This window comes from Aythya marila (genome assembly GCF_965140915.1).
Source record: "Aythya marila genome assembly, chromosome: 2".
NCBI classification, from domain to species: domain Eukaryota; kingdom Metazoa; phylum Chordata; class Aves; order Anseriformes; family Anatidae; genus Aythya; species Aythya marila.
Genome location: NC_139043.1, coordinates 4,450,146 through 4,476,926, shown reverse-complemented (window position 1 = coordinate 4,476,926; position 26,781 = coordinate 4,450,146). Strand labels below are relative to the sequence as shown.

At 39.0% G+C, this 26,781-nt stretch overlaps 1 protein-coding gene across 2 annotated transcripts; it reads left to right on the top strand.

Moving 5' to 3' along the window:
- Positions 1-1,920: 1,920 nt before the first annotated feature.
- On the top strand, positions 1,921-26,781 carry GHRHR (growth hormone releasing hormone receptor; the record flags this gene model as incomplete). 2 transcript variants are annotated; one of them, XM_082755142.1, is made up of 13 exons in its annotated part: positions 1,921-1,965; positions 8,963-9,065; positions 10,556-10,663; positions 11,853-11,953; positions 15,015-15,112; positions 16,803-16,935; positions 17,768-17,921; positions 18,820-18,880; positions 19,628-19,697; positions 21,305-21,396; positions 21,958-22,087; positions 22,934-22,975; positions 26,659-26,781. In XM_082755142.1, 13 exons carry the CDS (start codon positions 1,921-1,923, stop codon positions 26,779-26,781), a joined length of 1,260 nt encoding a protein of 419 aa, XP_082611268.1. The 2 variants fall into 2 exon arrangements, with proteins under 2 accessions (XP_082611268.1, XP_082611269.1); XM_082755143.1 differs by lacking the exon at positions 10,556-10,663.

Here is a 26,781-nt window from a genome sequence, read left to right as displayed (position 1 = left end):
CCTCAAATTACCTCAAATTTGAGGTAATCAGTAAAATACTGGTAGGAATTTAATATTGTTGCCAGATTGGCCATATTGGTCAGAGGTTGGACTCGATGATCTTGAGGTCTCTTCCAACCTAGAAATTCTGTGATTCTGTGATATTATTTTGAAATCATGTTCCATGGTGAATTAAGACTCTGTAGGTAAAAGTTCTCTTACCAACTTTTTTCATAGCCTTGCTGGATGAAAAAGTAAATGTAACACTAGGGGTTGATTTTTTATTTTTATTTTTTATTTTTTCATGTTATTCCTCTGCAGGGAAATCTTTCGGCTCTCCAGATTTTGTAGCTTCTGAAATGAGATTAGGAAAAATATAGGAATTTGACAATGACAAAGAGCACTTATGGGTGTTCATTTACAAAGTCTAGAGCTTCATCCTCTGGAACAAGATGAAGAAAGTTGGCAATAACACAGCTCTAATTTTGTTTTAGACAGCCCTGTGAAAGCTTCCCCAGTTTAGGCAGTGTAAAAGTCTCTGGGGAAAAAACCCTTATGCACACACTAAAAGTAAAGCTTGCCAACTTCATCTCTCCGAAGATACTTTCTGCACTGCACAGGCTCACCTCTCATGCAGCTCCAACTTGCAACCAAACCCTGACTGCTTCATCACCACAGATGTTTCCAAGTGTAGTTCAGCTGCACATAAGCACAACTTTAGGTGTTCTTTATGACTGTGGTGGCTCTAGGACCTGGGCAGCTCCTTTCCTAGGTCTTGCCATTCTCCTACCCAAGCTGCGCAGACAAACTGCAGAAGATAGAGAAGATGGAGAAAAAGCAGAGTTAGAGGTGAAAGCAGACATGTAGTATAGACCACTGTGGGAAGATGGAGCTGGGGTTAAGGACTATGAGGAATGGGATGATATGGAGAGAGAAGAGCAGAGATCAACATTCTAAAGGTATTTCATATCTTGTGCCTCTTCTTTTGCCATATTAACATTTCCTTAATGTTGATATGGAATTTGGTGTCCTTCAGGACAGTATGTACTGACAGACAAAATTTAATATATACACCAGATGGCTAGAATACATCAGACTTGATGGCATCTAGATGTTACACATGTAGCACCAAGTGAAACTGCCTTTTTTTGTCAGTAAAGCAAAATGGGTGTTTCTGGAACGGCATTCATCTTATCTGTCTTAAAGATCATGTTTGGATGAGATGAATGAACTGAGTGTATATGTTTATGTGTTCTGAACACAGAGGACTATCGGATCAGATTTAGGCACTGAAATTTCAAAAGTCTGAAACAAAGTGAGATGAAGTCCTTGTGATTTTTACCTTCAAATCAACATACAAAATGTATCCAGCATAACATGCTTGTGAGTAGATTTTGACCTTGTATTTTAAAATGTAGGACCATGATTACTATATGCCATATAAACATGCCCACACTCAGATACACTGAAGCTACAGAAAGAAGCATGTTTTCTTAGAATAAATTGGTATTAACAATAGCTGTTAGGAAAGGGTTTCAGTTATGTGAACCATGCTCTTATAATGCAGTATTAGCAATACTTGGAACTGTTCATCCCTTTTAAAATATTTTTGTGTTACAGAGAAGACAAAGAAATGTCTCTCCAGGACATACAGGAATTCCCTTAATCTTGGAAACAATCAGTCAAATAATCCATTACAGCCTTTGCACATGCAGAAACATAAAGAAAAAAAAAAGTAGAAAGCGGGTTAAACAGTTTAGATAGAGAGTTGTTAATATTTATTTCCCACTTCACTGTACTGTTACGTCACTTCTGTGCAAAAAGATAAATGCTTCAGATCAGCAACTGATGGGAGAAAGGGAAGTGAAAAAGAAGGTGAAAGATGCTAAGGAAGGCTAAAGAAGTGAATTCTAACTCTTTCTTTGGAACATGTACTCTGGCATGTTATACCACTGTGTCCTGTATACCTTGACTCTTGCAGTGCTTGTGAGTAATTGCATGAAATTAGCTTTTACATCATTGTTTTTCAATAATTGTTTGTTTTCTACTTGGAGCAGATGGTTGGATAGAGCTTTATTTCTTTGAATGGGTGCTTTTCTCTTTATTTGCTTTGGATTCCAATTAAACGAGGCAAGATGCTACAAGAAGTGTGAACAGTGGCAGAAGGGACACAATTTGTAGGATCTGTGTATCAGTGCACTTCGCTGCTTTCTTACCACATGCTGGCTAAGGAGAAACAACATAATCTGCAAAAGCCCTGTTTGTGTGTGTGTGTGTAGGCTATAAAAGACAGCAACTAAGCAGACGAAACTGGAGTAGAGCTGTTACATCAGAGCAGCTGAGTCTTGACAGTTTTCTTAAATTTCAGAATATGCAGTCTTATTAGTTATCATTTCATCTGCCTTTTTGGTGGCACATTATCTAATGTGAGCAGCTGAGATACTACAGGTAAGAAATGAGTTGAATCAGCACGGTTACTTATGGCAGATTTAGAAATGTCTGGTGCCATTAAATAGCCTAGAGGTCTTGCTGATATTTAGCTTCTGGCAATGATTAGAAAAACAGCATTCAGGATCACACAAATATCAGGAAAGGTATGTCAAAAGTGGAGGAAGGATATTTGCTTTGCTTTTGAGACTAATGATGTTTTCAGCATTTTCCTTTTGTTATACTTCTGCTGTATCCTTCCCTCTTTCCTGGGAATCATAACCCAGAGCATCTGTTCTCTGATTAAGCATTTTGCAAGGGATGGCACAGCAGCCTGTTTTTTATGGATCAAGAAAAACAAAGCACTGTGAAATGACTGAAAATACTTTTTGGTCATGCAAGGGTATGGTTTTCTTTGCATCACCTGTGTGACAAACTCTGCTTCCCTGTGGTGTGAGGAGTACAAATGCTTATAAAAGGAATATCAGGATCCAGTGCTAATAGGCAATAATATCACTGAAGGTCTCTGTAAGGACCTGTTCCATTTATGCTAGAGAAATAGCATCTTCTTCTACATAGTTGTGCTGGTTATGATGGAATTATGATGGAATTATGCACCGAACAAAAACCACACGTTTACGCAGAAATGTATAAACTAAATCTCCTATTGTGTATTTGCATATCTTACAGTAACAATTGTTATTTTGCCTAGCAAATGGTGGAAAAGCAGACATCTCTTTTCATTGTTAGTATAACTTAATGGCATACTTTCCTTGGAAGAGATGAAGTCAACTTTTGGAGAGGTTTTAAATATTTAAGAGGCTGACTCTCACCTTCTATAAACTTAGGGGTTTTTTTTACTGTCATCACTTGTGTGGTGCTTACTATAATGTGAAAAGAATGCAAATATTGAGCCATTCTGATATATACGACAGAAAACAGAGAAGTAACATCAGAGCAGTAAATTTTGCATGACGCTATGAAAAAAAAAAAAAACACAACTAGAATAACAGGAAAAAAAAATTTCTTTCCTATCTGTGCATTTCATGCCCCTCTTTAGAGCATGATCTGGTACAGTTTGTGTTTTTGTTTTTATTGCACTAATAGCACTTTCAGCTGGGGCCTTATGACAAGGGCAAAGATTTGCTTGATTTTCAGAGGTTATGCTTACCCACAACTTCATTAATACTGTAACTAAGGGATGCAGCAACTACAAAATCATCTTCTATTTGGAACCTATCAGCGTTTACTTCATTTGCAGTTTCAGTCTTCCCCATCGGTAGGGAGAATTTTGGATACAGTTATTCAGGAGGGCAACCTGAAATATTATCTATGATACTGTCAGAAAAAGAGTTTGACTCTTGTTACACAATTCCTTTAATTTTTGCCCTTCAAAAAGGATTTGGGGAAATACCCATTTCATTAGCATATGAACGTGAGCACAAGAAAAGCACTTATATTTTTTCCGCTCGAAGGCTGTTCTCTCACTCCCTTGACTCTCCCGGCTGCTGTGTGGCGCAGCGTTTTTTCCCTGTCTTAAATATGCTCTCACAGAGGCGCAAAACAACATCACTTATTGGCTCGGATCTGGAAAACAATGGGGCCCTTCCCAAACATGGGGCAGCTTCTAGATCTTTCTCACAGAAACCACCCCTATGGCTCCCTGCTACCAAAACCTTGCCACGTAAACCCACTACAGAGCTCTATTTATACTGTAAGTTATAAGCTGGCACACAGAGGTGGATCTTGCCAGACAAAACTCAACCCACCACCTCCAGCAAGGAAGCAGGGCAGTCTGTGGGTGGTCAGGATGAGGATCAGTGAGGGAATCAGGGTCAAACATGGCCCAGGTTTACTGGGCAATGGGAACAGTACTGGACCAAGGTCAGGCTGAGACATCAGTGCAGCCCACAGCTTGGCAGAGCAGGCCTGTGGTAGACCTTGTGACCATCATTCTGTAGCATCACTGGGGCAGGGGCTTAGCTGAAAAGGGGTCTTGGGCCTATGTGGGAGTCCCCATGGCAGGCTGGGCAGGGTGACTAAAGGCACTGACATCAGCTTAGCTTTGGCATTAAGTCATTATTCCTTTATTCTGTCTCAGGCCAGTGGAAACTTGAAGATGCAGCTGACTTTTCAACACCTCCTTAAGAGGTGCCTTGCATCCAATTAGTTTGCTATCCAATAGGCTGTGTCTTGAAGGACACATTCTGGGAATGTAAAGCAGTTGGAAAATCATGGTCCTTTAAGAGGTCCCAAGATTGCCCATCAGTAATGCCAAACAGTAGTTATTGTGGGGACAAAAAAAAAAAAAAAAGTCTTCTAAAAGACTAGCTACAAAGTTGATGTCTTTAGACTGTCATGAACTTGGGGTTGTACATCCCAAAACTGCCATCCATCTGTTCTCCTTCTGTTTTCTTCTCTTCCAAGTTCTGCTAACAGTTACCAAAATTCATCAGGCACATCCCATTTTTTACTTGAAAGTTGCATGTTCAGATACAGTATGGTTTCACACTGCATGACTATGAATCTTCTCCCTAACCAAGCCTTACTGGGATACTTATTCTCCTGAGAAACGGGAAATGGAAATTATTCAAGTTTCATTGGGATTTGCAAATTCTTTCTAGATTAATATTTTAACCTTTTAGAATCTTTAAAAAGTGAGCAATTCATCATGTGGCAGCACAGTTTTAAAAGCATTTCAGCTTTGTGAAATGCTTGCAGCTAATCACTTTACAGAGAAGAATCTGGGTTATAGATTCCAGATTGCAAATGGATAGAAGAGGTGTTTGGAGGTCACTGACTCAGAAAAGACATCACACGATGAGGGATTATTTGATTTAAAATCTCCATCTTCCTCTTCCCACATCAGAAATTATTATCTCCTGAGCATGTTCCTTAATTCAGCAGTGTCTTCAAAACCAGCATGCTTCTATTAAAGCAAATACCTATTAAAGTCTATCAGAGAAGTATCACTTGACATCTGTCAAGTGATCATTATTGACACATGTAAATAACCATGAAATTTTCTAGAACCTCTATTTCACGTTTCCTCTACTAATTTAGAGAATTCAGAAAAAGAAACAAGCCAAGTTTGGATTCCTGTGTTGTCTCACCTACCCTAAACAAGAGGCTACCTGTGGTGAGAGAATCCATACTCACATACTATAATGGTAAACATTTTGTTGAAGAGCCTAAAATTAGATTGCAGTTATTCAAAGCTATGCCCAGTCGATTGAGAGAGGCATCTCTCCTGAGGACAACTCAGCTCCTAAGTAATCTGAATGGCCCTCTGGCAATGCTATAAAGTTAAAGGGCAAAAAGCAGTCAGTACAAACTGACATAGCAAAATTTCAATTTAAATACTAGCAGCCTCTTTTTACGGTGACAGTGTACAACACTGGAAAAAGCTACCCAGAGAGGCTGTGGAGTCCTCATCCTTGGGGATACTTAAAACTCAGCTGGATGCAACCCTGAGAAAACTTCTCTACGTAGGCCGTATGTTGTACAGGGGGTTGCACTAGATGATCTCCAGAGGTTCCTGCCAGACTTAAGCAGTCTGTGATTCTTAGATTATGTGATCTGTGATCTACAGAGGGAGCTTCTGTAGAAACAATCCTGAAACAAGTGAACCAGCAAAATGGCAAACTAAATAACTTTAGGGAGTTTCATTTCTTTGGGGATCCTAGAAACCAATAACATGGCTTATTATCATCTGAGCTACCAAGCAAAATAGCTCTGCGGTGATGATCCATGCATGAGTCTGCATAATGCCAGTAGCTGTGGTAATTGGGGTTCATCTGACTCAGTGCTGAAGCCCAAAGTTAGTAAGTAACAGTGAATTTAATAGTCAGGGGAATCCTATTGATCTGAGACTAAACCATAGCTCATTTCATCCAAAAGTAAATGTATAAGGTAATTCAGTTATCTATGCACAAAAATGCTGTCATCTCTTGTATATTTTCATGAAAGGAACCAAAAATGGCTGGATGAGATAATGATGTCTCTGTAGGTATAGAAACCAAAGGGAGATGAATCACATATATGCACATTTATTCTTGTCTGAAAGAATGGCTCACACCTCTACCCCATGATTTAATGCTTCCAGAGATGGTAAGAAGGGTAAAAGGTATAAAAAGGGATTAAGCAAGTAAGTCTATAGATGTTTTGGTTTGGAAACTAATTCTATACCTTGTTTCAGATTAGTATTCAGAGCTGTTTAAAACTATAGTGGTAGTCCAATGTTCTAAGGGTACGAATATACCTAGAACACAGCCCAGGAGTGGGATAAATATTTTCAGTTTATTTTATTTCTGTCATAGATCTTGTACTCAGTGTTTGTTTAAGCAGTAGTTACCTTTGACTTGAGTATAAACTGTGAAAGCATTGCTTAAGATCAAGACTTCTTGGATGAAGAGGTAATAATTTAAACAGCTGGCACTTGATCAACCTCACCTTTTTATTTCAGAAGCATGCGGTAATGTGTTCTCACGAGTCTGGAGACAGAAAGAAAAAACAGATTTTCAGGACTGGTGAATAAGCCAAACTTTCGTTGTTCTCACCATGAACATTTCAGTGAGCTAAGACAGTTTTCACAGGCAAGATCTAGTCATTTTATTTGCCAGGAGAAATAATTTAGGACTGTACAAACAAGTACATTTATTGTGTGCTGAGATTTTTCTGGGCAGTTCACCAGTCCAAGAGAATGCCGTGAAAGGTTTTTTCAGTAAGATGGGATGACTGTTTTTACTAATGACTAATAAAGCTACTTCTGTAATAGCTGCTGTATGTGACATGTAGTGAGCTTTTCAGCATAGATGACTTTCACTGTCCAGGGTGAATATAAGGAAGAATAAAATACATGTTAGCATGAGAAGAGCTATCGGATGAGCAGAGGTGTTCAAGACAGACCACAGTTTTCTGTCATGCTGCCCACCATTGCATTTCTTAATAGTGTGGAGAGGAGGGGTTCCCTGGAGTATCTGTTTTTACTGATGATGGCTGGTATCAGTGAACAACCCACACATCAGATGTCCACCTGCCAGCGCTAAGCCAAGAGCTGGCCTCTGTCCTGTTCACTCATAGTTACCCTTCTCTCATACGCCAAGCTTGAGTATCGAGCCTGAGTTTTCACTGCTGCCTTGAACTGATCCATGGCACTGCTGTCTGCTAGTTTGGCAGGAAAACAACAACCTCCTAAAAGTGCAATAAATGGGAAGGAAAACAACTTCTTGAAGTGCACAGATGTGGATACATGCCATTTCCAACCGCCTGGGTCCAAAACCCAGGAGACCAAAGGCTCTGCAATGTATCCAATATTGTCCATACAAGCAGGCTGAGAGCCTTGAGTTTTCAGCCAATACGCAGTTCAAACGTTCTGTAGATCCACTTGCGATAAGGATATTAGCATGGAGGGGAAGCAATGCTTATTGCAACTGATAGGACCTGCCCTCTGAATGACCTGAAAGTGAGCTATTTATTTCCCAAATTCCCTGAATATTAATCTTCCCTGGATAAAACAAAGCTGAGCCATATGCCAGCCACCTGTTCACCATACAACTCTCATCCTGAGTTTATTTTTTGTTGTGTGTATCTGTGTGTTTATATCTATATCCACACCTACAGAGCACACTGGCACCTACGGTCAGGACACCCACAGTGACTGTGTTTTGTAACAACCTGCTGCAAACAGTGTCTTTTGGTGGCCAAGATTACTCTGGATCCCTTCAAATTCTTTTATGGTGTCCATGTAGGCACACGTCTAATAAAGACAAAAACAACCAAAGGGATGCAGCATTCCCTGATGTTAAAACTCTAGATGTCATTTTTTTCATCTACACCATCACACCAAATCAACAACAAATGCTTTGGTGCAGAATTTTATTTCAAAGGTTTTGTCTCCCACCCAGTGTAAAGAAAGGCAGATGGCAGAAAGGAGAGATCAGATTCTCTCCTTTTAGAACAAAGAGCTCATTCAGAAGACAATTTTACAAAAATCATATGTAGTTTCAAAATGTTTCTTTGGAGGGTGGCAGGGACATGTCTATGCCCAGAAGCAGGTGGGCTCTGCAGTATGCCCTTCACTATCAAGAAAAGGAATCTGTTCAAGACCACTCTAGTTTCTTGGATCCAGATTTGGCAGGGTCTGAAGTCAGGGTGCAAGTTAAGTCCTGCACTCATACCTGGGCCTTAGCAAGGATTTCCTTCAGTATGAATATAACCAGTGAAATCTCATAAACTTCCCAGGGCAGAGCTGGGCTGTAGCTATCATCCCGTGACAGCTATGCTGCCTAAGTATTTGCTCTGATGGACTGTAGCACAGCTCAGCTGCCTTTGACAGGGCTCTGCTGGGTTCACCTGCTGTGAGCATCATGGTTTGTACAGAGACATTGTCTGCCAGCAGGCAGAGCTTTATCTCTTTGGATGCTAAGCACTGAGACAATGCTCTGTGTCCTTAACACAGCTTGTTAGCTGCATGTGTAGGGCTGGATTTCATGGATGCTTGTGAGATCCTTCCCTAAACCTTCTTCCTAATTAGCTGAAACTCCTCTCCCTGTAGGTTGCTGGGAATGTCCATCCAGAATGTGATTTTATAACAGAGCTGAAGAAAAAGGAGGCTGAATGTCTGGAGGAGTCAGAAAAGCATGGGAATGCAACAACAGGTATCCATGAGTGGTAGATGAAATGAGTGACAGAGAAGCAACACCCTGCCAAAATCAGGATACAGCCATGCTGCCAACGCATGTTTTAACATTTTACTCATTGTTCAACATTCCTGGGCTCTGCTCAGCTCTTTTCCACCTACTCTCATACCTTCAATTCTCTTTTTTTCAACATTTTTTTTTCACGTTCAAATGTGGACAGTCTATATAACTTATGTCTTTGTCCTATTTCCTCCCCTGCTGAACACCTTTGTCAGTGACATAGGCAGTGGGACCATGTGCACCTTTAGCATGTTTGCTGACAACACCAAGCTATGTGGTGTGGAAGGGAAGAAATGTCCCTAGAGGGACCTGGGCAGGCCTGAGAGGTGGGCTTGTGTGAACCTCATGAGGTTCAGCAAGGCCAAGTGCAAGGTCCTACATCAGGGCCAGGTCAATCCCAAGCATAAACACAGACTGGGCGGGGAGCAGGTCTGAGGAGAAGGACCTGGCGGTGCTGGTGGATAAGAAGCTCGACATGAGCTAGCAACATGCACCGGCAGCCTGGAAAGCCAACTGTGTCCTGGGCTGCACCAACAGCAGGGTGGGCAGCAGGGCGAGGGAGGGGACTGTCCCCCTCTGCTTTTGTGAGACCCCACCTGGAGCCCTGTGCTCAGCTCTGGGCCCCAGCACAAGAAAGAGTTGGAGTGAATCCAGAGGAGGCCATGAGACACTCAGAGGCTGGAGCACCTCTGCTGTGGAGCCAGACTGAGGGAGTTGGGGTTGTTCAGCCTGGAGAGGAGAAGGCTCCGGGGAGACCTCACAGCGGCCTGCCAGGGCCTAAAGGGAGCTGCAGGAGAGCTGGGGAGGGACTCTTGGTCAGGGGGTGTGGGGATAGGACAAGGGGTAATGTCTTTAAACTAAAACAGCGTAGATTTAGATTAGATGCTAGGAGGAAATACTTCACTCAGAGGATGGTGAGGCCCTGTCCCAGACTGCCCAGAGGAGCTGTGGCTGCCCCATCCCTGGCAGTGCCCAAGGCCAGGCTGGATGGGGCTGGGGGCAGCCTGGGCTGGTGGGAGGGGTCCCTGCCCATGGCAGGGGGGTTGAATTAGATGGGCTTTGAAGTGCTTTCCAACCCAAACCATTCTGTGATTCTGACTGGGTGCTATCATGACATCATACTTTTTAGTGGAGATGTGTTGACCTTTACCAACATGGTAGCCACTTAACATGAACCATAACCAGCTCTGTGTTCCAGCAGCACGCTTCCTCCCATTTCCACAGCACACTGTCATTTGTTGCATTGCGTCTGAAAAAAGTGTCTAACTAAAGTAGAGTAAGTAGTCATCTGGAGGTGTTTATCTTTCACTATAAAATAAAATTTGAGGATTAACTACATGTATTTTTATAAGAAATGCAAGGGGCAGAGGATCAAAGTCAGAAAAAAATATCTTTGATTTTGCTCAGATATAATTAAGTTCAAAAATATATTTCACTTTTTATCTGAGGTTGCAAGAGAACCTGGGACAAATTATTGTGCTGGCCAGAGGCAGATCCTGGAGAGACTCTTGCCTTACCGTGCCCAAAGATCCTCTTTCACTTCATGAAGGAGACAGGTGATGTACTCTTTTGATTGTACTCCTATTATTATGCTGCATACCTGGCACAAGGTTTTCTAATAACGAATAGTAAAGACAGACTACTCCAAGTTCCTGCCCAAAGCCTTACTGCACAGCATGCAGTAAGATCTGAGGATACTTTGCATTCCATCTCACATCTCATGCACTATGTATAACTGGATATAATCCCATAGACTGTGATGAGAACCCAAGCCAAAGAACACTGAAATCAATGGAGTGATTTCCATTGGTTTCTATGAGCTTCAATATCAGCTTGCTTGGTAAGTTTTCTACAGAGCTTGCAGAGGGGTCATTTAGGTCAGAACTTAAGCATGGGTCTTTATGAGGTTTATGCTTTGATTAGTGTGGGATGAAATCAAAGACCGAGGAATGAATAACGTGATTGTTCTTTAAGACCAAGGTTGGACATACAAAGCAGAATCTTGTCATTAAAGTAGCATATGTGTTTGGTCAAATGCAAGACTGTGCAAAGTAATGCCTTTGTGACTGTTTACTCTCTGGGTAAATGTGGCCAGGAACAAACTGCAAGCCCATAAGGAGGAAATTATCTTCCAAGAGAGATCTACATTTGGCAGTTTCACAAGGAAAAGAAACTGAAAATCCCAACCTCTGCCTCACCCAGCACATGCTAGCTATAAATGAAGGATAAGGAAAATCCTTTTCATCTGTGTACCTTCATTTCCTGTTCTGGGATTCTCTTACTTATCCTTCATCTGACTCATAAATCTTTCTATGGAAATCTACTGTCCTTAGAGAACAAACTACTTGTTCCAGTGTCTTTCTTTGGAGATCAGAGTAAGCCCCAAGAAAAATGACAGTGAGAAGTGGTACATTAGAGGGGTTAGCTCTGAATGAATCTTATGGGGCAGTGCTTCCCATTCTTAAATAGGGTTCCTTGCCCCTAATATGATTTCATCCTTGCTCCTTCACCTCTACCTCTGTGTCCTTGGTTCTCTCACTTCTTCCTGCTGTTTATTGTCAGAAACAAGTTAGAAGTTTTGTACCTGACTAACTGGACGTACACACTCAAAGTTTCCTGTCAGCTCTGAGGGAGGCGGTCCTCTTCTCCTAGTATAACCTCCATACTAGGCTTTTTTTTTTTTTTTTTTTTTTTTTTTTCCTGCATTATGCAGCTTTTCATTGGTAAAAAGTGTTTCTGTTTCAGCTGGGATAGTAAGAAGAAACTGCACAAAGAAAGGCTGGTCAGACCCATTCCCTTCCTATCATATTGCTTGTCCTGTTGAAGATGAGATTCCCCTTGAAGAAGTAAGTTTAACTAACTAAACATATGTGAGTGATATGCTGACGTTACAGGATTCCTTTCTATTCCTGAAGACCACTTGGGAAGAAAACTCAGCTGAAGTTAAAATTTCTTACCAAGTATGGAATGTGATTCAAATTTTACTCTGATCAAATATTTTGGAGAACTGCTGATGACATTTTATTTTTCAGGTATAAGATTGCAATGAAAATAAAGTCGTCTTCAAATTCCATGAAATCATGCAGCTCTGTTGCACTTGCTTACAGATATAACAGTTAAGGCTATCTCCCAAAATATTCATAAAATACGGATTAAGACATTTCAATAAGACCAATCAGCAAGACGATTTTGTGGTATCACAGCATCTGTACAGCAAATGTGCTGTTATAACACCACTATTCCAAACTCAGCAATATGTGAGGACAAGAGGGGTGTATGAGTTCTCATCCTGACTAACACAAAGTATCTAATTCAACAAGGAAATAAAAACAAGGAAATAAAAACAAAGAATATTTTAAATTCTTTATCTGTATTTTTGCTTCATATATGTATATATATTGCTTCAGCTAGATTTGCTAGATTTGCACACTCAGTAATATTTAGAATTTATCTGTATAGGAAAAATAAAACAAAACAAAACAAAAAAAACAATTCTTGATCTAATAAAGATGCAAAAATATTGAATATATTTCTTCAGAGGAAAGAAGCCAGCTAAAATACTGCAAGATACATCATTTAGTGAAAAATAACACATTCCTCAAAAATATTAGAATTATATAAAGCCTCTGTTGTGACCAGGCTTTAGCTGCAGCAGAGAAAATGAAGAATAAGTGGAAAGAATCATATTAAATCTCCACCAGGTTAAAACTGATAGGAGGTAGGAATCACATTACATGCTTAAAAACCAATTGTCTTGTCTAATTCTTGACCTCTGCCCACTCTTTGTACCAGCTAAACAGCACTTTTGCCTTTAGCTTCACAAGTAATGTGAATACTATTTATTTATTTTGTCCACCAACATGTATACTGTAGTTGTTGAAATCCATTCAACTTGTGGGAGGAAGCTTACTTTATGTGCTTACAGAGAGATTTCTCTTGTCTTCCCATTACTTTCTGTACTGATTGCTGTCATGCTGTTTAACTCAAACTTCCTTTCCAGCCTCTGAGGGACAGTACCTGCTGCTTTGCATGAATAACAATTCCACTGAAACGCAATTCTTCTCTTTCTTTCTTTTAGGGCTTCCCTGCATTTCTGGTGTAAAAGCAATCCTAAATGAGTCTAAAACTTTTTTTTTTTTTTTAAAGCAGTAACTCACATTTTACCTTTCAGTAAATCTACTTCAGGGTTTGATATTGCTTTCTATGTTTTTCATCTTTTATTTCTAAGTGGAAGTTGCCAGCTAAGACAGGCCCAGCACAGCTTTGATACACTTCTTATGGAGCAGTGCCTTCCAGACTTACTGGATAGCTTTGTAGCTCTCAGGGCCTTCTCAGAGCTCTGGTTTTAATTGTGTGCAGTCAGATACATGGCTAATCAAATACAATTCACAGTTCATCCACCAGACAGAAAAGGCCACTGTGCACTTTCCACATCATTTAACCTTACCAATCTAAAATAAATGCAATGCAATGCAATGCAACGCAATGCAATGCAATAAAATAAAATAAAATAAATCCGTGCAAGTCTAACCTAATGACTACACGGTGGATCTACAGTAATGCTTTGGTCATGATCAGGTGTGAGCTTTTCAAGGAAATCTCTGGCACTTTTTGCACTTTCACTTATACTGAGGCATGTTCTCAGAAAGGCTGGTCTGGTTTTGTATGAATGACACTAAACTGGAAGACAGATGCATGTTGCACATAGTGTGCTCTGAGCAATAGTAAAAGTCCAGCCTAGAGGACTTAGCTGACTACCATGGCTAGTCAGAAATGCACACACCGTGCATGTTGGGTCTTTAGCACCAAAGGTTTCATCCTACTAAACCAAAGTTATTGCCTTGCACCACTTACTAAGGTAGACATAGTGACAGATTATTTTTCTTGCTGATTGAAAGTGAACATTTTAAGAGATGAATTGCCTTCTGGATGTGCTTGTTTCCCTAAGTAGAAATGGAGCTTTCAAGAAATGGAACTGTGTTAACAACTAAGCAGCACAGTCCTGGGACCATGGTCTCACACTGCTCATTTTACTATAGACTCAGCTGCTTATACTTAGAAAGCGAACTGTTAAGTACCTTAAATAAATGAAATAAATCCTACCCAGTTTCAGCCTTATAATGATCTTATGTAGGACATCCAAATTTTGAGCTGGGGATCAAGAGACACACCACATGAGTTCAAAGGGAAAAATCTGCAGCCTAGAGCTTATTCATCTTGTTTTCTGCTTCCATGCATGATAGTTGAATTCAGATAACCCCTACTCAGAGATCATGTCTGACAGAGGTTCCATTTAAACAGAAATGGATTATGATTGACACTCTTAAGTAAAAGTTTAATATGGAAGCAAGCAGAAAGAGGAAATAATACAACCCCAGGAAAAAAAAATAAAAATAACTATAACAATTTTTTAAAATGGAAAAGACTATAGATGGCAAAATTCTAGGTAAGGAAACAGAGAAAAAGAAAGTGGAGAGGCACAAGGAAAGGCTTACAGCACTCTGTATTCATCATGTAGCCAGCTGCCAGAAGGATTATCCTTCCACTACTGCTGTGCAGAAACACAGTATGAAATAAAATGCTTAAAAAAATGCGTGAGTTTTTACAATGTTTTCTTGGAAGACTCACGTAGTCTTTCAGGGTTTTATGAATGAGCTTGAAACCATCTTAAAAAATAAATGATTCTTTATCAAACTGGGCAATATCCATGTACCCATAGAATGGGTCTTCATAAAGAAGCTTTAATGATTAATTTCAGTTGAAATTTGCTGCAGAATTAAAAGGAACAAAAGAGGCACTCAGGGGTGTGAACAGATTGGAAGCATCAAATAAAGCAAAACTGCCAAAATCATTTAAATAGATGCCATTTAGCTGCAATTTATGATGGATCATTCTCTTCTTTTATAGCAATCCTACTTTTCTACCATAAAGATCATCTATACTGTAGGATACAGTGTATCTATCACCTCACTTATTATTGCTGTGGCTGTTCTTATTGCATTCAGGTATGTGAAGTTATCTTCTAACTTGATTCATTTAAAAGTTCTTTATATCTTAGTTTGTATGAGACATTAGACATAACAAAGTGATGAGACAGAAATTCAGAAGAATAAAAATAAAACTTTCAGACAGTATTGGTTTAATCATATTAAATTGAGGGCTACAAATGAAAGATTATCAGAGAAACACAGAAATAAGAAGAATCAGAACTGTGAAATAAACCTTGGCTGTGTGCTGGCAGAAGTCAGCAAGTCAGATCCTTATAACCAATACATATATTTGCTTGCTTTAGCTGGAGTCAAGAGAATTTTTTTATAAAACCGTATATTCTTGCCTTATGCGGACTCAGTAAATTTTGTATTAAGAAGAATATGAGACCTCAATTCTGAGTCAGCACTCCTATGGCATTGTATATGCTATATGTATATGACTCCTGAAACCTTTACAACAAAAAACATACTTTGAAAGTTAGGGACTGAATTTGGCACGTTTGGTAAGATCTCTTTCCCTTTGAATTGCCCATCTATTAGCCACTCTCATGTATAATGTAGAAAATTTTGAGTAAAAATGATTGTTTTCTTATTTAATGTAATTTGATGTTTGCTAATGTAAGATTTATTTTATTAATCTATATTTCTTGCATTTGCGCAAAATGGAAAAGTAGTAATAAAATATATATTATTATTATTATGCTGTAAGAATCAGCTTTCTCTGGGGAAAGTTTCTTGACCTCTGCAGCTTCCTAACTCATGTCTGGAAGTCAACAGATTATGTGTATTGACATCTACTATGACCTTGAGAAAACAAACCAACTCAAATAAGGGGAAAGAAAGAAACAATTGACAGAAAACAACTTAGCAATATGGAGGAAAGAGTTACAGTTCAACAATGGGGTTGGCATTTCAGTTCAGTAGTAAAACTCTGCACACTCTAACTGAGCTTTCAGATTAGGTGACCCTGGGATTACTGGATCTGGAGGAAATTCAGTTTTTAATGGGGCTCTTTGCTAATTATCTAAAGTCTTCAGCTCCAAATGAAAATTTAAGTTGCATAACTCCCTCCAAAAGTCTGTATATAATAACAATAAGAAAAAAATAAATCTCAATCTAAAAATTTAAAAATGTGCCAAACTGTTTTAAAGCAATTATTCATGTAATTCATAAGAATAACTTTGGTAATCTAGGGAAGTATTCCTTAATTCTGGATAAGGCAGCCTACACAGACATTTAATGCAATTTAACTCTACCATAGTATTTTGATGTGTAAAAATCTTGCTAATTATTACCTTGTACATTGAGAAAACTTTCTAGTTAGTCCAGAATATCTCTGCATTCTTTCCCTGGGAGTGATTTAGCTACAGTCAAAATTATATCGATGGAAATAATTCTTCATATGGAAGTTTCTTTTTGCCCCAAAATAATGCCAACCAAAAGATATCTCAGCTCAGGAACACTGAACGCATAACAAAGCTGAGATTCTTGGAATCTGGTAGACCAGAAGCGACACCAGGCCAAAAAGGAAACACCACCTAACAAGAGAAGAGATTAAAATGTAGACTGTGGGTGAATTGCTTTACATGAAGAAGGTTTCTGTCTCTGCCTGTTTAGCAGAAAGAGCTCAGTCAATTAAAAGTTACTTTCTACACAGCACAAGTCAGTGAATTACCTCAGCAGAACCTTTCTTCTTTTCTTCCAGGAGGCTTCGCTGTCCCAGGAATTATATCCACATACAGCTCTTTTTCACTTTTATCTTAAAAGCTATTGCCATTTTCATTAAGGATTCTGTCCTTTTCCAAGAAGAAGACATTGACCATTGCAGCTTCTCTACTGTAAGCACATGAAAAGGCATGATACTCTGGTACTGGATGTTTTTACATGCCATCTATATATGGGTTTGCTTTTCATCATTCCTTGTATTTTTTACCACTTTTTTTTTTCTTTTTTTTTTTCTGATGTGGTAATGAACACTAATTAATGCAATGGTCTGAATCTTATTTAGACCATGACTATATATAAGCGAAAAAGAAAGTAGTATCATTATATTGTTACCCTTCTATGATCTAAAGCCTAAATCCAAAGATCTCTGAATATCTTGTAACATCTTTTTATAAAGATGTTTCTTCTGGAAATTCTGGATTTCATGTTCTGACCAGAAGCTCCGTAATTGTAGACCACAGGATATGCAAGATACTAGGCAATCAACTTAGCTGTGGTTCAGCCACAAATATTGGCATTAAAGAGGTTTTCAGACAGAAGTTTATCAGCTGATTCTTCTGCATTTCTCATGGCCACACAAAAATTTAAAACTGAGCATAAGGAGGGAAAGTGAAATATGATGGGTCCTAGAACACACTATATATACTTGTATATACTACACTGAAAGTGGTGCATTTATGGGAGAAATTGCACACTTGGGAGACCAGGCTGTATTCCTAGCAGAGATACAAATCAAAATACAGAGATTCCAAGCTACTATGATGGTTAAAGTCTTATTATTCAGAAAGCCACATTACATTTTATGATCTCCCTTTAAACATGCCTGTAATTGTGAGATCTTATTCTTTTTAGATCTCAGCCAGAATTACAGATGCTTACTACATCTGCAAATCAAAAATATGTATGTACATGTAATGCCAAAACTATGACTTTCTTGATCTACAGACTGAATGCAAGATCTCAGTTGTTTTCTGTCACTACTTCATGATGACGAATTTCATGTGGCTGCTGGTAGAAGCTCTCTACCTAAACTGTCTACTACTCTCATCCCTTTCTCATGGAAAAAGATATTTTTGGTGGCTGGTTCTCTTTGGCTGGGGTAAGTAAGGATTTTACATGAAATGAATAAAGGCAAGATGTTACAAAAGGCTTTATCCTGTAAAATATCCTAGGTGTGGATGGAACTGAGTTTGCCTAACTGAAGTAGCTATCAATAAATAAATAAATAAATAAGCAAAGCATTGATTTTGCTTTTATTTTTACACATGGAGTAGTGAAGAGCAATCGAGTTTAAAAGCATAGCATTAAAGTCCCTGTGAAATATGTAGAAAACTAAGTACATTTGATGATCCAAACCAAGTGACTGCCAATATAAACCTGCTGTGTAAAGGAAAAATCAGAGTACTCCTCCCTGAGGATATATGGCAGGTGAACGTACTTGCCCAGGGGGAATTTTTGTTCAGTTCAGGAAGGCAGTCCATGCATATTGACACTACGGCTAAGGTAAGCATTACAACTAAGAAGACTGAATTGCTCTTTGTGTTTTAGGGAGATTTCGGGCACCATTTTAGGAATGTTTAGGATTACAATCACAGTCTGTAAACTGCTCATATTGCTATTATTTGAGGATTTGATAAAAAATACTCACTAATATGCTGTTATGCAAAAAGCACACAATAAAAAAATGTGTTTTAATGTGCTATCTGCATTCAAGTGCTAACTTAAGGTAATATCACACATGTGGACTGCACTCATGTAGGTACGAAGCTTCAACTAGCTTCTGTATCCCTTTATATCTCCACAGTAATGCATGATCACCAAATAAATAGTCAATGCCACAGCTTGTTTCATTTCATCATGGGTATCAGTAGACCACAAAGGGTAATCCCTGTTCTGAAAATAGGTGACCTTCATCATCACAGTAGAATTTAAGTGGATGAGATTTGGATTAACTGATGAAATTAGACAATGAAAATTTTTTTTTAATTGTCTGACAGGTTTTCCAACACTTTTCACCCTTATATGGATATTAGCAAAATTCTACTTTGAAGACACAGAGTAAGTCACTACTTCTTACATTATTCTACATACATAAATTATATATTTAAAATAATGATAGTGATGAAGGCTCATGTCATTTCAATGACATTGGGAAAATAATATCAGTATATTACACACCTTTCCTTTTCCTACATTACCATTTAGATAAGTGCCTGAGGTGGAGTTTTGAATTTCCATTACAGTATAGACACAGTGAATAGGGATTTACAGTGTCCACTAGAGCATAATATGGCAGTACTATTGTAATTGTGCAGGGCATGCTTCTCAGGAAGCTGAAATATTTATTTCAGCTGCAAAAGAAAAAGGGACTCCAATCAGATAAACAGAGTGAGAAAGCAAAACTTTGGGAGCTTGTGATACAAAATACCTTTTGATATTTTTGAGGGCTGGAGTGCTCATTACTTTACACAGACAAAATGTTTTTCATGTCTTAAATAAGTGTCTTTGAAGACACTTAGTATCTTTCTATCAGTCGTGGCATCATCTTTTCAAATCTTTTGTTGGAATTGTTGCATCCATGTCTCACTTAACATTTTGAGAAAGCTCTATATCCTTTTGAAAAGACAGAATAATCTACAAAAAGCATGTCCTGTACAAAGCAGAACTTAAATATCTATACACTTGCACTATACTGATACTTCCACAAAAATACATCTCTTATGAATTTTACTGGCACTGCTGTGTGGTGTTTTGATTGTAGTGATTACATACACCTCTCTTCTAAATTTTCTGTTATTTTCTCAGATGCTGGGATATTAATCAGGGCTCTCCTTACTGGTGGCTAATCAAAGGACCTATTATAATTTCTGTTGGGGTAAGTACTTCTGTTCTGTTGGGGTAGGTACTTCTAACTCTGCCAACAATAGTTATAAGAAAAAATGACTTTCAAATAAAAAAAAAAATACTGTTTGCTACACTTTTTTTTTTTTTTTTTTAATAAGGAAGAGGAATGGTAGAATTTGTTCTGTAAAAATATTTTATCACTTACCTACAAAAAATTTAGGCCAAAAGGAGGCAGAGAACTGTCCTCTCCCTATCACCCATAGCAAACACTGTTCAAAGAAATTGAAGTGTTCATAGAATTTTCAGTCTGATTGAAATTAATGGCAGATGAGGGGTTAAACCATTCTTATCGAATAGGATAACAGAATTTTTACCTAAAAGTCTAGAATCAGGCATAAATTTCAATATAAGATTTCAAAAGCAACAGGTTCTTTTCACAGGTGATAATAATAGTTCTTGAGCTTGACGTATATTGAATAAACTGATAGGCCTTAAATGATTATGGCATATGATTACTCCCACATGTCATTAAGCCCAAGGAATGTGTGAGATAGCAGCTAGTGGATGGCCTTAAGACCATCTATTGCAAGATTAATTTAATTGGAGGACAGATGCATACAAATAAGGCATATATAAGTAAACAAGAAGCATGGAGAATCTCAAGGTGAATTCTGTTCATAATTTACTGTGTTTCAATAAAATATTGCATTTCCTTCCACCTCTATTAGTTTTCCGCTTACTAGTGCCCACCTGACATTCACTTTTGGAGTTAAGAGGATTCAGGGGATCATACTGATGATATGCTGCAATGTACTTAATGTATCACTGATGGATAGAATGAGACATTCTAGTGAAATATATACATTCTTAGGCAAAATTAAGCATTTAGCCTCACCTAAACAAAATCTGGTGTATATAGACACAAAATGCATGTGGAGAAACTCTTTGATTGTGGAGCACTAAGCAGCTCCATAGACTTTAGTACAGCTGTGTCAAAATGCAACTAGAGAAAATTGTCTTTGCAGGTTAGGATTGACCCTAGCTAGCTTTGGAGCTGAGCTTATGCTCCTCAGCTTTTTTCAGAGTTAACAAAGAGAAATAGGCACTTTTGACTCACCTGACAATAGATGTCGATGTTCAGAGGAGATGACTCATCCCCAAGTCCACCTGAGGCTCTATTGGTTGGCTCACTCTCAGTGGACTACAAAGGGAGAACAGGGTGATAAGCTCCGATACAGCCATGTCATTGTAGATAACTATATTTAACCAGGTGAATTCTACTAAAAGTGTCTAAAGATATAAGCCAAAATTAAATACAATAGGAATCTCAAATGAGAAGAATTAAAATTATATGAGCTACAAAAAAAATTTTAAAAAATCACACAAGATATTGACAAAAATAGGTTGCTTAACGGAGTTAAATTCTCAAGCTCTCCACCTGATCTATTTCTTTAAGAAGGAATGCAACCTATTGAGAGACTTGAATGCTGCCAACAGGGATTATATTATATTAATTATCTTACACACAGGTCTTATTGAAATGGTACAAATTACATAATAGAAGTCAAATAATGATTGTCATTGAAAAGTTTCATATGAGAAAGTAACCTTTTTTTTCCCAAAAAATATTTTAAACAGGTCAATTTTGTCCTATTTATCAACATCATCAGAATTTTGCTGAAAAAACTAGACCCTAGACAAATCAACTTCAATAACTCATCTCAGTACAGGTAGTGTATGGAACAAAAACAAAAAATAATTTATCAATGATTTAAGTCACAAAAGCTCCTACCACCTTTTCTAAAAAGAAGCAGAGATCCAGTGCAAAAACCAGACTCAGTTTCACTGGCATTTCATTTTAGAAATTCCAAATGTTACCCCATTCCTAAGGAAACTAGTCAAAGGAGTAAATTGTTTTCTAGAGGTGTCTTTCTCTGGATGTGGACTATACAAGGAGCCTGCATATTACTTCAGTGGCTCAGATAGGTTAAAATATATTCTACTGCTTGTCTTTCTGAACTACAAACACATTCAGAAAAAATGGATTACAAAATACAATAAGAAAAGTCATTAACATAGTATTGCCAATAAGGTAATAAGCATGAGAAAACTCTTTCCAGATATTTTTCTCATTATGCTTTCCAGAACTGTCATCCCAAGAGATAAGAACTTCACACCTAGACATTTAGATTCCATTATTAACTTCTGTTCATCACTATTATGTATTGCATGCATTGGTCTTTACTCTGGAAAAATAATATTACCTTACTTCTTCTCATGCCCCGTGCTAGACGCCTCTCAAGGTCAACTCTGCTTCTAATTCCTTTATTTGGAACCCATTATATTGTCTTCAATTTTCTTCCGGAATATACCAGCCTGGGGGTTCGGCTTTATTTAGAGCTCTGCATTGGATCTTTTCAGGTAAAATCACTGAGGAATCTTCAGTTTCTTCATAGCAAATTTTCTCATTTAATCTAGTTTCTATATGACAAATAGCAGCAAACAAAAAATAATTATATTCTGAAGATAATGTTTCCTCATGGTTCTTTGCTGTGTTACAAATTTGAAGATGTGACCCACATCCTACCTGGCTGTAGGTTAGCCTATATGTTTGCAGGTTTTGTCAATACAATGCCAAGTCTTTCATATTCATGTGTACGTTTGACATTGGGTTAACTTCAGACATTTCAGTTCAGTTTTTAACTTCAGTTAACTCACTGTGTCAGTTCCATACAATTCACCCTATACAACGTACTCTTGAGTCTCCATACTTGGATCTGTTCTTCATTGTTAACCAATAATGTGAGAAGAAGGTAAATGGAATAAAAAAATGGGGTGTTTAGCGTGTATCTGACCACATTGATCCATTGACCTCCTAGGATTTTCTTGGCTTTGTCTCAGTTCAGAAACTTAAAAAATGTATTCAGTAGGCCAGAATTTTATCTTACCTGATATAATGGCATAAAACTTGACTTAAAAGCTGCATGAGCTTCATAGCTGTGGAATGGACATGCTTTTGTAAACATAACCTTGGAGTTTGTCCTATCCCCTGTTCTTGTGAATTCCTATGGCCTTTCTGACAGGTGAAATGCCATTAGCTAGCTGATTATCTGACTAGCTTTATTGCTGATGCATAAGAAATTTGTAAAAATACTCTGATTAAATTGATTCACATACACAGTATTATCATTCAGGTAGTGTAAGTGGCTTTTTCGAGCTGTGCTAACACTTAAATGTTGTTTTTTGTTTGTTTGTGTGTTTCCTCAGGGGTTTATTGTAGCAGTTCTTTACTGTTTCCTGAACCAAGAGGTAAGGGAATTCTTTGCAATATTGATTTCACTGACAGGCTTATAGAGTTAATAATTAGTATCATGCAAGTAGATAATCCAATCTTTCAGTTTTGCAGGATTGACTGTTAACATGGGAATCAGTGAAGATGAATTTCATTTAAATTATCTTCATGTGAATGAAGCCATCTAGTGGAGAAACGAGCTATTCCATCAAGCCTTTTTTTATCATTTCTGCATGCTTTTGTACTATAGTGGGGCTTGGGAAACCCATTCTAGGTCCAGACCTGATAGTACAAGCTTCTGAAGTGAAGCAACGTGACCTCCTGTTTCTAAATGACTAAATTGTAAATAATGTTAAATTTATACAGATTGCCCCATACCAAAATATTATTTTGTAGTATTTTATTATGCTCATGAAACTCCCTAGTATTTTCTTGCATTGATAAATATGTTTTTTCCATTTAGAATATTTAAATCAGAACTTTATTGTTGATGGGACAAGTATTGTCCCACTTAGTTTAGTATCCAGTTCCATTCACATAGTCTAGACATTGTAATAAGGATGAATTTTGAACTATTCTGTTGCCTACATAATTCATTTATCTACCACATTTTAGAAGAAATTGAAAACCTGGAATTTTCCCCTCTTTTCATAATACAGGGCAGATGAGATGGCTATTTTAGACTGTGAATAAGATTCAGTTTCAGACTACACTAAAAGTCTGCTGGTTTCTGTTAAGTGAGGTAAAGAGTAAGGCCTTCTCCTCCAGCTGCTCCAGCCCAGCACTGCTCCTGCACGGCTGATGGGCCCAGCCTGGTGCCTGGGGACCTGGGATCTCTGCCCAGGCTGGAGGACACAGCTGCTGCTTTCCCCTTTGCAAGCCCAACACGGAGCAAAGCTGAGCACATATCCTGGAGACACACGGATACACACAGACACCAGACACTGACACAACCGGTCTCACAGACTGCCCCAGCCAAGGGCTGCCTCCAGTAGCAGTGACGCACAGCACTCACTCAAACCATAGACATAGACAGATGAGTCCCCCTCCTCCTCTTGGGCTGGTAGAGACAGAACTTCACTAGTTCAGGCACACACTCAGCACTCTCAACTATTTGCAGATACTGCACTTCTGTCTGTCCAGTATCCCTGCACTGATCCCAAGCCTCCTTTCCCACTATACAGATCACCTATTCCCAGATAGTCCAGCTTGAAGTTCACGGGTTCCTCAAGTACCATTGCATCCCCTCTGTCCACACAGCACCCCTGCATGGATCCCAGGCCCCTTACCTGCTTCACAGGCTGCCTGCTCACTGGCTAGTCCAGCTTAAAGTTCACTGCAAACAATGCAGTACTCACACACTTGCCCCTCATATACCCCATGCTAGTAAGTTCCCTTCCTCTTACCAGCACTGACCCCACACATGCCTGATACTCTAGGATAGACCTGAGGCCTCAGCTACTCACAGGCTAGTCCAGATTTGTGAAAGATACAGACGCTCAGCCATACCCTGATGCCCAGCAGCCAGCACTGTGACCCGCAGCTCCACCGGTGCAGAGCTCCACATACACCTCAGTGCTTTGGTGAATGACTCTGCAGTCCCCGTTCCCCCCAGTAGCTGGTTTGGGATCACACACTGCTCCTGCCCCAGTGGCAGGGAGAAGAAGACCCCCAGTCACTCCAGTACATGAGGCTGGGTCCCCATTTGCTCCAGTAGCTGGCACCACAGTCTGAAGGGCCTACACCCCTGGCCTGACTCCAGTAGTTGGCACAAACTGTCACTGACACACACACACATTTCTTACCTGTAGCTGGCATAGAGTACTTGCAGTACACATACACTCAGGAGAGAGTGCAAATGAACAAAGTGAAAGTTAAGAAAACATTTAATGAGGAAATTTAAGAAGCACTGGGCTTGTCCTGTCACGTACACTGGCTGTCCCTGTTCTACAAGCAACCAGCGCTTATCCTACCCTTTTCTACCTATCCCCATTCTTCACTCCTCCTGCTCACTTTTTCCCATACACAACCATCATGGATTTGCAGTACTATGCACTTTCTGCACTCTTCCAGTCTGGGCACTCTTGGTGCACATCTTATCAGGGCAAGGTTCATCCTTCCCAGAAGTGGCACCTGTAGCTTGTTAGCCCACCAACTACCATGACAGGGAGGCTTGTTTTTTGTGTTTGTTTCCCAGCTTAGAAATCTTCAATCAGATAACTCTGCTGGAGTAAACTTTCCTACATTCTCACATGCTCTCATAAATTAGTGTGACTGGCCATCACTTCCCAATACTTCCTCCCTTTCCCATTATCCCTTGTTGCCTTGGAAAAGGGCCTTGATGATTTACCCTTACAGGAGCACTCTTCTACATACACTTTCTACCTGTTGCTCCTAGGAAAGGAGAGTTTGATTCATGTATGCCACCCCACAGGGGTGAGACTGTTTTTGCTCCCACACACATTCCCCCTAGGATGTCAAAGGTGTGTTTAGGAGGTGAATCCTATTCCTAATCATCACAGTCAGTGCAATTTAGAGAAAGATTCATATTACAAACTGCAATCATCTGTGTTAGAGCTGATCAGCTTTTAGATCCCATTGGTTGTATTGACTAGATCTCCATTTTCCAATTTAAAGTTTACTCCTCTTCACCAGTCTGTTAATAATCTCTAGTCTCTTCTGATGATAGTCTCAATTGTTTTACATCCAGATTGCCGTCCCAGACATACAGCATTCCAGTGTAGGTATTTCCTTCCTATTAAGCATCTGGGAAGGCACATTTCTAATAAGAATCAGGTGCTAAAGCAGGCCTTAGTTGCTGGTCTGGACCCAGTGTGTGTTTCTGTGAGCATGACAAGGCATGGCATGTATGCTTGTCAACAACAGAAAGAAAATGATCACTGGTGTCTTTTTCCTCTTGCCATCTTAAATATCAAAGTAGTATTATTTCTTAGCCACAAATTGGTACGTGTAGATTAAGGAACTTGCTGGAAATTTTACTGTTCTAGAAACAGATGGGAACAAGAAGACATCTCTTAGCAATTGGGAAGAGCAAGCAATGTGGAGACAATATGCTTAATTGTGTAGGAAGTGTTGGTAACACTAGAATAAATTTCCAAAGGGATATTAAAAAAAAAAAAAAAAAAAAAAAAAAAAAAAAGGCATTCAGAAGGAAGATACTGAAAAAAGCTGAGAAAATATTCTATTGGTGGAAAAAATATTTTTCAGTGCTTGAGAGTAGACCAAAGTATAATCACTTTGATGGGAGAAAGAAGTTCATTTGTTCCTTCCTTCCTTCCTTCCTACCTGCCTTCTTTCTGTGTGACACCTCTAATAACAGCCTTTGATTTTTGGGCCCATAATTGTTATGGAGAAACACAGGACAGAATGTGTCCTTTATTCTTGAATGCTAGAGTTGGAATTATTTACTGTTTTCAACATAGGAGACCAACTCCGAGCTAGCCACGTTAGGCTTTTTGTCAACACAATCTGAGCAGTCTGGGGCAGGCCAGCTGAACCACTCTTTGTAGTATCCTAATTTTCTGTATCAGATAGAAAGGGAGCCCAGAGGAGCTAGCTTGTTCTGAAATGGAAAAGGTAATATTTTCTGCTTCTCTAACCACCATTTGTATCTTTCCTGTTTCCCACCAACGTCCTCCTTGAACAGTGTTTGTTAATAACATTCTCTTTGTCTTTTGAGGTGCAAACGGAAATCGGTCGGAGGTGGCATGGTAAGAGATACGGACTTATACCAGTTTGGAGAAGGACAAGATGGACTGTGCCAACCAGTTCTGGAGTAAAAATGACTACATCTGTGTGCTAA